Genomic DNA, 9,456 nt, shown 5'->3' with positions numbered 1-9,456 from the left:
TTAAGGAGTGGTCAGTCAAAGGCCAAACCCACAATAAGTGAACCTGTTCTTCTAGAAGGGCTTAGTGAAGAAAAGATGAAGATGCTGAACTGTGTGAATATTTCTGACCTCTCTGGCATCCAAACAAAGGACAGTTCTTCCTTTTCTCCCCAGAGTCACAGCAGCAGCAGTCAGTCTGGAAAAAGCAGCACAGTGAGCACTCCAAGTCCTGGTATAAAACCAGGCAGCCCCTGTGAGGGAAGGGGGATGTGTGCAGAGCACACAGACTCCAGCAAGCTCTTGCTGTGGAATGACCTATCTCAGCAAAACCTGAAAAATGACATGACATTACAAAAATCTCAGATGTTTCAAATACCACAAGGCCATAAACCTGGCACCTTCCCCACAGCACTTACAGACAGCTCCCTCTCTCCAGCAGACAACTCTTCTGTCAACTGGAGAACTGGGAGTTTTCACGGGTGCAGGAGAAGCCGGAGCAGAAGCGGTTCCAAGGAGCCCAAAGCCCCCAGGAGTCCCCTTTCAGGCTCCTGTAACAGGCTAAGTGTGTATGACAACATGCCCAATATGGACCTTGACAACCTGGAGGCGGCACAAGTCGGTGATGATGATGTTTTTTCAGAACTGAACAATGTTATAGCAGATGTCAACGGCCTCAAAAAGTTGGTTGATCAGTGGACAGAGAAGTTCTCAGATGATGGGGATTCTGACTTTGCCAGTGACTTGACCTCTTTGTGTCCATCCTCCCCTAAAGAAAGCTCTCTTGAAACGGAGGGCTCAGAAGACAAGAGAGCAGGGGGCACTGAGGGAGAGAGCAGCTGTGGCCTGGGCAAGGAGATTGGCTCTGCAGATCTGACATACATCACAGACTCTAAAAAGGCCAACAGGTCAGCCATCCTTGGGTTTCCCCTTTGATTCTGGCCACTCAAAATGTAACTGCTTTGCCAGAACAAAGTATTCTCAAGTCTGTTCTAGGCAGCAGGGTCTGCACTGCTGGTGCCAGGTGCCACCAGTCCGTAGTTACTCTGGTGACAACATCTGTCCTCTACTGAAAGCAGGACACTCATGATCTGCATGAGCACGCAGACGTTTGGAATCAGGCCTTACTGCCAGCCTGCTGTATTTCTTAGGGAAAGAGCTGGTATTACCAGAGGACCTCCTGGATGGGAAGTACCTTGTCTGAGTGCAGCTAACCATGTGGTGTTTGGCAGCTGCAGGTCATTTAGAGCCTTAGGTGCCTCACAGCTGCAGACAGAAAACTAATGGGGATGATGGGGATGATCCTAAGCTTGAGCAATGTTTATCCCACAGGCACAGGAAGCAACACTGGTCTGTGGAAGAGAGTGTGAACTTGGAAAGCCTTTCCATGCAGAGTGATGGCCAGTCTGCTGCCCAGCTGGCCCGGACACAAAAGCTGGCACTGTTGAAACTCACTGCTTTAATGGACAGATATTCCCCTTCCAGCAGGCAGGGCTGGAACTGGTAAGTCGTCTAATGTTAAAGCAACCTGTGCTGGAAAGTGAGGATTTGCTGTAAGCAGGTGAATTCCCTTGTCTGTCTAGATTACACGTGAGGAATTTCATCCCATTAAATCTCCGGCAGCCTCATGGTTGTTTCCATGGCTCCAGGGTTTCCTCTGCTGTGGGGCTGCACTTGGGCTCCTCCCTAGTGGTCGTGCTGTTACTGATTTTAAAACACGTTGTAGTTTCTCTTTAAATTTGCCTGTTTTCAAGGTTTTGTCAGAGGTGCTTCACAGGGATTGCAGGACCTGAGGTGAGAGCTGGCTGGGCTGAGAATGCAGCTCTTCAGTCTCTGAACTAAAACTGTGACAAGGTCACACACCTAAATGGCTTAGAAACATCAGCCAGCTTCTTGTGATAGGGAGCTGGTGCTTGAACACAGAAAGAAGTGAAAAAAGCTTGCAGTGCCCTAAAGGGATGGGATTTATTTCCCATGAGAATGCTTTTTAAAGCTAATTTCTGTAAGGAAATGAGGAAGTCATCCCTGCAATCACCTTGACTGATTTTGTCTCTCTGATGGTGCTGTGTGTACAGGTCTGTGGCAGAATTTGGGTTGTGACAAGGTATACAACTAAATGCTTTCCCATGCACATAAAGCAGCAGGCAGGGTGTGCTGGGGACCTAATACATTGCATGTCCTGTTTTTTTCTTTCCAGGACCATACCAAAGTTCATTAAAAAACCAAAAGCCTCTGACTACAAGGACAAAAACGTGTTTGGGGTTCCTTTACTCCTGAACGTGCAGCGAACAAGCCACCCACTGCCCAACGGGATCCTGCAAGCCCTGGACTACCTGAGAAGCCACTTTCTTGACCAGGTATGAACTCAAGGCAGCCCAGAGAAGCTCTAGGCCACGAATGGATCTGCTCCAGGGAACCAGACTCTGCTTTCCCTCTTTTCTGAAGGACTTTCTTGCCCCCCGAGGCTCTGAACAGGCAGACAGGTGTAGGTGTGAGCCTGAGAGGAATAGCAGCGCTGATTCCTGCTGGGAATGCCTTTAGTCCTGTATTGTGGTTTTGTGCCTTGCCTCACTGAAGCCCTCTGCAGCTGGTGCAGGCAGCCAGGCTGCCTTTGCCTGGGGAGGTGTCATGTCTCTGCTCCCTGAGGAGGTAAATCTGCCAGACAATGTCGTTGTTCCCTCTGCTCTGTGGTTGCTGGTAGTGCCAGAGCTAATGTGAAAATTAACCTTGTTTCAGCTGAAATGTTCCACTAAGCAGAGAGAAAACTTATTACAGCAGTGCCTGTAACATCTTTTTCTGGATCTCAGCTCCGTATTTATCCCCTAAGTGGAGGTGGCAGTGGGAGTGTGTGCTGAATGTGGTATTTTCACAGGATAGCTGCAAAAATGGGAGACCCTGGGACATGAGACACATCAGTTAAAGAAAGGACTTTTTTCTTTTCCTGTGCTTTGCCATTGTCTAGGTGTGTAATATAGTGCCAAAGTACAAAAGTGTGTGTGGTCTGTGAGGTGACAGTTTCAAGTGTGTTTCGTTTTGAGGTCGTGGTACCCACTGGGTTAACATAAATAAACCAAATAATGTAAATACTGTCTCGGTGGCACAAAGCAAAAGTGTCAGCAGAAGCTGTGTTGGGATCGAGTCCATGGGAAACTTCTAAATCATGGTTTTGCCTGAAACCTGATTGACGATTACATTAAAATAAATTATATTAAATTAATAATTTAATTATTATATTAAATTATAATAAAAATAAAATCATAATTTCCCTCAGGATGGCAACTGCCCTTTGCCAGCCTGTGGATGGATTAGATGTATCAGATGTGTTAAACCTGAGCCTTGTGGATCTCAGAGTCAGTTTGTTTGTTCCAGCACAGGCATGGATGTGTGTTTGTGTTTGGATGGACACATATTGTTGTATATGAAACTTGCAGTTGACATGTGTGAACACAGCCTGGCAAAGCAAACAGACAGATGTCAATAGCAGTGATTGTAAAAGTCAAAAAGAGTAATTTTGCATTAAATAAAAAGAAAACAAACATGACAGTTAATATATTGTGGTTCTGTGGGCATCAGGCATGGTTTGCCCTGGGAGGAATGTCTGTGCTGCTTCTGATCATACAAAAGTATTTTGGTGTTAGGTCCCACTGTCAGAGGGTCTTTGTTATCAAAGGAATGTGAAGCATCAATTTTTTGTCAGAATTTAGATGCCTGATGAGTCCTCTCTTTGTCTCCAATATTTTCTTTTACCCACAGGTTGGCCTGTTCCGAAAATCTGGTGTTAAATCCAGGATCCTGTCTTTAAGAGAAATGAATGAAACCAACCCAAACAACGTCTGTTACGAGGGGCAGTCAGCATTTGATGTGGCAGACATGGTGAAGCAGTATTTCCGAGACCTCCCCGAGCCCATATTTACCAGCAGGCTCTGTGAATCCTTCCTCCACATCTACCAATGTAGGTAACAAAAGATACAGTTTTCCAATGCCTTGGATATCTTGATATTCAGCTGTTCAAGGCAGTGGCCAGACTCAGACTAGGACCAGGTCCCCTTGTAGTCAGAGGAGACAGGTCAGGCAGGACATTTCTGAAAAGATGAGTTAATTGTGGCTCTGGACTTCAAAGCTTCCCATCTGCATCCTATGGGCCACCTGTTTCTGTTCCTTGAAGGGTGAGTGTAATAACATGCTGCAGCAGCCCCCTTAAACTGCATTTTTAAACAGTCATTTCTTTATGTGAAACAAAGAACTAATCTGTTCCCCTTGTTCGAGGTATGACAGAGCTCCTTGTGCAAGAAGTCCTGTTATACTGATGACATCTCTTTATTAGGGTGCCCGAGCACAGCTGCTGTGAAACAGCCTCTTTGCCAGGAAATGCCTGCAGCTTTCTGCCTGTTACTGTCCTTGAGACTCAACCCCAAAAAAGGAGGAAACATGAAGCTGAAATCTCACATTTGATACAGTTTAAACAGGTTCCATCTCCAGTACTTTGCCCTCAAGGAATTCACTTTCAAAAAGCAGCTGCGCTGGGGAAGGAACTTGCTGAAGGGACTAATGATGGTCTTGTTTTTGAGAGAAGGTTTAGGAAGGCAAAGTGTGAGATTTCTGAGGGGTTTTGCAGCCTAAATAATGTGACCTTTTTTGACATAAGTTAACAGGCTGCTGCTATCCTGTACATCCAGGGTTCCAAGCAGGGCACTGAGCTTGTAGGTTCATCCATTTCCCTGTCCCTAACTCACAGGAGACAAGGAAAGGCCGTCACATCAAACGTACCATTTCTCTTACTGCCTCTGCAAGCCACGTGTGATTTTCATCATTTTTTCTGTTTCCAGACGTGCCAAAGGATCAGCAGCTCCAGGCTGTCCAGGCTGCCATTCTCCTTCTCCCAGAGGAAAACCGAGAAGCTCTGAAAATCCTCCTGTTCTTCCTGCGAGACGTGGTCGCTTTTGTCGAGGAAAACCAGATGACCCCAACCAACATTGCTGTCTGTCTGGCACCTTCTTTGTTTCACCTCAACACCCTGAGGCGGGACAGTTCCTCCTCCTCCACTAGGTATTGACATCTTGATGCTGGCACTGCTGCTGTCCACAGTCTCCTTTGCTGGAGCAATGCTTTCTTTAGCTGGCCTGGGGTCAGTGTCTGCTTTTGAGGGGGAAATAGTGTGTGTGTGTCTTGGGGTTTGCCTTAAATCTGGTTGCTCAGGTGCAGCAGGAGCAGCACATGGAGAGATCCAGCCACTCACTGCCCAGTGCAGTGGTGAGGCACCTCTGCTGTTCTCCTCACCAGCCTGTGTGTGTCCCTCACCACTGCTGTATTCCCTGTGCTTGTGCATGGGTCCAGCTGCCCAGGAACCAGCTCGTGGCTTTAAAGTGATGCTGGCCTTTGGAAATGTGCTCCTGCACTGGCAACCTGAGCCCAGGTGCAGCTTCAAGGCCCTGCAGGTACCTGGCAGATTGTAGCAGCTACTGGCGCTGGTTCTGCTGGGTGATAAGGGGATCATTCCTGCCAAATCGAGCCACAGGGATTCTGTAAATTTATCTTAAAAAGTAAAAGTATCTGGGTTGCATAACATCCCCTGTTTGTACGTGCAGGGAGGAAGGTGCCCTTGGGCCAAAGTAGACAAATAATCTCTGAGAGCATTCATGCCTTATCTGGCCTCCTGAGGCAGGGCTGTTCTCTTTGCTCTGTGCTCCAGAGTTATGGACAGGCACGTGCAAGGGCAGGGATGCAGAGCTGACTGGGATGGAACCATTGTGCACCCATCACTTGGAGATCTATAGGTGAGGACTAGCCCCAAAGCAGAAGCTGTCAGATGTGCTGTTGGCATCTTACAGGCTCTGGACAGCAGAGGGGAGGGGAAACAAAACACTAAGGGTTTTCTCCTGAGTGGCACAAAACATCTGAAAATGCCTGGGGCCATCCCTGTGCTGAGCCAGCACACGGCAAGGGAGCTGTGGGGACAAGGAGAGGGCAGCTGGGGATGTGATGGAGCGGCAGCAGCAACAAGTCCTGCTGAATTGCTCTGGTGTTGGAGCTCCTGGGAGTCTCACTCTGAGAGCTGTACCTCTTTGGTTTACATCAACATTACTCTGGAAATGCTAGGACCAAAAATAGAGATGGAGTTTTCTCTTTGTTGTCAGTGTTTAGAGGCCAGGATGCTTTGAAGCTTTAGCTCTGCTATAGCTGTGCATTAATGCCTCGGTGCAGGGCTCCAACTTCAAAGGGGATGAGCTGACAGGTCTGACTCTGAGGAGCAGCAGTGAGGATTATTATCTTCCACCCAATTTTCAAGTTGTTTGGCAGGAATGCACGTAGCTAAAAGTTTCAGAAGCCAGGATTAATGGTGTCATATCATGAATATGAATTAAAAGAGGGGACTGTTTCTGAAACATGTTTGGTGTGGTTTGGGCCAAAGGATTTAAAAGGTTCTACATGGGCTTTGCAGGTATCAAAGGAGCTTGATATATGAAGTCTACACACAAATCAGTTTGGGGTCGTTGCTGTCCTTGGCCAAGTGTGTGATGATGTGCTTGGGGAATAAAATCTTTCACTTGCCTTTCTTGGGCATCCATTATTACTGGTCAGTGGTGCCCTGGACACTTCTGGGATGTGCTGAGAGGGAGCTCTATCTGTGCACCTCTCTGCAGGAACGTGACACTAGTACATGGCACACAGGGGCCGTTCAGGGCAGTGTGTTCTGTGTGTGGTTCCCAGCACCTCGTTCACTCAGCCTTCCTTTCACCTTCCCCTTCCCATAGATCCAGTCAGAGGAAGTGCAGCCTAGGGAAGCCAGACCAGAGGGAGCTGAGTGAGAACCTGGCAGCAACGCAGGGCTTGGCCCACATGATCATGGAGTGCAACAGGCTCTTCCAGGTACGTCACTCACCGGGCAAAGCAAGAGCCCTGGGGTGGGTGGGCTGCTCGGAGCAGCAGCTGTGCCATTGCCCCTCAGAGGTCCCTGCCAGCCCAGCTGCTGCTCTGAGCCTGTGACATGTGTGAATCCTGCTGGTGCCACCAAAGAGAAAATCAGTGTCATTGCAGGTTTACTGCAACTATTTGTAAGGGCTCCTCCATTCCCCCATCCATCCCCCAAAACAACGAGAGTTTGACTCCTTAGGCTTGGGGCCAGCTCAGAGAGCACCTGTGGGGCAGAGGCTGCTGTGTGCCCTGGCAGAGAGGCCCTGGCCGAGAGGCCCTGGCCATCCCTTCTTGGAGAGTGGGTTGAAGTTGAGGTTTTGCTGCTGGGGTCTGGCCAGAGCAACAGCCATACCTGTGCCTGGCCACGGACCCCAGTAATCTGAACCTGGACCCTGTCCCACAGACTGACTTCCCAGCTTGACCACGGCCTCTTTGCCCATCATTATGGACTTGCCTGGTGATCGCTGGACTGTGGCTGACCCTGGTTGCTGTCCCTGGACCTGATCCTGACCTCCCTTGCCAACTCACCTTCCTGGCTCTACCTCGGACCTCATCACCGTGGATGTGTCTGATGATCTGGATTTTTGGCTGACCCTGGCTGCCATGTCTGGCCTGGCGCAGGCACTGTGGGACTGGGCAGCTGCCCTGCCAGCCCTGTTATCCCACCTGACACCTGGTCCCTTTTCCTCAGCGGTACCATCGGCCCTTGGTGCACCCCGACAGTCAGCTCAGACCTTCTTGTGCTCTGCTCCAGCACCTTGTCTGAGCAGGGGCCACTGTCCCCTGGCTCCCCTGAACTGTCTGACACATGGCCCTGCCCCAGGGCTCCTCCAGCACTGACTCCCACAACCAGTCCCTGCTTTCTGAGTGACACTCCTCCCCAGAGTAGGGGGTGCTCTGCATGGCATCAACCTGGACAGGACTCCTCAGTGACCCCATCCACCCCCAGCCCAACCACAGGTCCCCATTTCCTCAGAAGTGGCCTGAATCCCTCTACCCCTCTCCAAGGGCACCATTGGGGTGCCCTGACACCTCCTGGCTGTCCTGACACCTTCTGGCTGTCCTGTACCCCATGGTCAGGCTGCACAGCACCCTGAGCTACCCTTGGACACACATTCATCCCACATACCCTGCTACAACCAGGGTGCTTCTCCAGCAGCATTGCTGACTCCAGCCCTGGGCTGCGAGGGTGCCCCTCGCCCAGGGTGCTGGGCTCCTGCTGCTGTGCCCCCTGCCCTGCCAGGGGAGGCATTTGGAGAAGGCTGTCCCCCTTCTGGGCAGGGCAGCCTCTGCTGTGCCCCTGGAATACACACTCCCACTGCTCCGGACCCAGACCTGGACTCCGGGCACTGTGGCCATTGCTGGACTGTGGCTGACGCTGCTCCCACCACTGAACCTGACCCTGCCTGGCCTGGCCTCGCCCCTGTGAGCAGGACCCATCACCACTGCCATCCTCAGCCCTGCCCAGCACCTCCCACAGGTAGGGCAGGATGGGGTCCTGGCACTGCCCAGCCCTGCCCAGCCCTGGGAGGAGGGAGTGCACGGCCCTGGCAGGGCTGTGGGTGCAGGTGAGTGCACAGAGGGGGTCAGGGAGCACAGCACATGGTCTGGGCAGCTGGTGAGGCCCCCAGCACGTGTGGCTGTCACCAGCAGGGTGGGTTTGAGGGCACTGTGGTTTCGTTTGGTTGGTTGGTTTCATTTTGGTTTTAGTTTTTTGTTTGTTTGTTTTTTGGTGTTTGATGTCTGGGGGCCAGCCATTGGGAGAGTGTGTTTGCACAGGGCTGTACTTGCTGAAGCCCCAGCTGGTGCCCACCACATGAGGCACTGGGCACTGACCAGCTCTGATAGCCCATCCCTCCTCCAGCTGTCTGTAGGGGGAAGAACCTGGGATATCAGATAGACACACATCTCTTGTATCTACATAGATCTATACATACATGTGTAGATATACACACACACATGCATATGTCAGTGAGCACCTCTATCAGTGCAGCAAAGCTGCGTTTCTGTGCTGCTTTGGGAGTCTGAAGGCCTTTTTAGGAGGCCCACAGCACAGCCTCCAACAAATCCCAAGGCAAAGGCAGGAGCTGTGGCTCCTAGCAATTCCCCAAGATCAGCATGCACCCTGCAAAGAGGTTTGCCAGCTCCGTAGGGATTCAAAACATTGCTCCTGAGGGGAAAAGCATTTCCCTTGTGTTTTCCTCTGAGGGAATGTAGTTAACTGATCTTCTTCTCCCTTGGGCTTCCTGCTCCTCCAGGTAAAACTGCTCTCTGCCTGCCTGCAGCACCAAGATGACACCAAAGGCCGGGTGACCTGCTCATACCTGGCAAATAAGGTAAAGAGGATGGAAAGTCACCACAGTAAAGTTGCCTCTGGGAGTGAGGGAGGCTGCACGTGGCTGGAGGGTTTCCTGGAGGTACGCTTGGGTGTTTGGAGTTCATGGGCTTTGGATCCTGCACCGGGAATTGCTCTGAGCTGTGCCCACAGCACTCGTCTGCCTCTGTACCTGTGACTGCTGAAGCCACACTCCTTTTTTCTCCTTTTCCTTCCTCCCTCCCCGCATCCTT

At 50.7% G+C, this 9,456-nt stretch overlaps 1 protein-coding gene across 1 annotated transcript in view; it reads left to right on the top strand.

The window, feature by feature from the left end:
• LOC113986689 (rho GTPase-activating protein 7-like) overlaps window positions 1-9,401 on the top strand; it is a 47,000-nt gene extending 37,599 nt beyond the window's left edge. The window contains exons 3-9 of the mRNA XM_039385301.1: window positions 6-884; window positions 1,309-1,479; window positions 2,174-2,333; window positions 3,730-3,928; window positions 4,803-5,022; window positions 6,729-6,843; window positions 9,147-9,401. Coding sequence (XP_039241235.1) covers window positions 6-884; window positions 1,309-1,479; window positions 2,174-2,333; window positions 3,730-3,928; window positions 4,803-5,022; window positions 6,729-6,843; window positions 9,147-9,401 — 1,999 coding nt within the window. The remainder of the gene's footprint in view (window positions 1-5; window positions 885-1,308; window positions 1,480-2,173; window positions 2,334-3,729; window positions 3,929-4,802; window positions 5,023-6,728; window positions 6,844-9,146) is intronic.
• Window positions 9,402-9,456: the final 55 nt, after the last annotated feature.

The sequence above is a fragment of the Pipra filicauda genome, unplaced genomic scaffold (genome assembly GCF_003945595.2).
Source record: "Pipra filicauda isolate LSUMZ 115617 unplaced genomic scaffold, ASM394559v2 scaffold3_size10097308_pilon, whole genome shotgun sequence".
In the NCBI taxonomy this organism is placed as follows: Eukaryota; Metazoa; Chordata; class Aves; order Passeriformes; family Pipridae; genus Pipra; species Pipra filicauda.
Note: the sequence above shows the minus strand (reverse complement) of the source record. Positions and strands in the feature narration are given on the sequence as shown.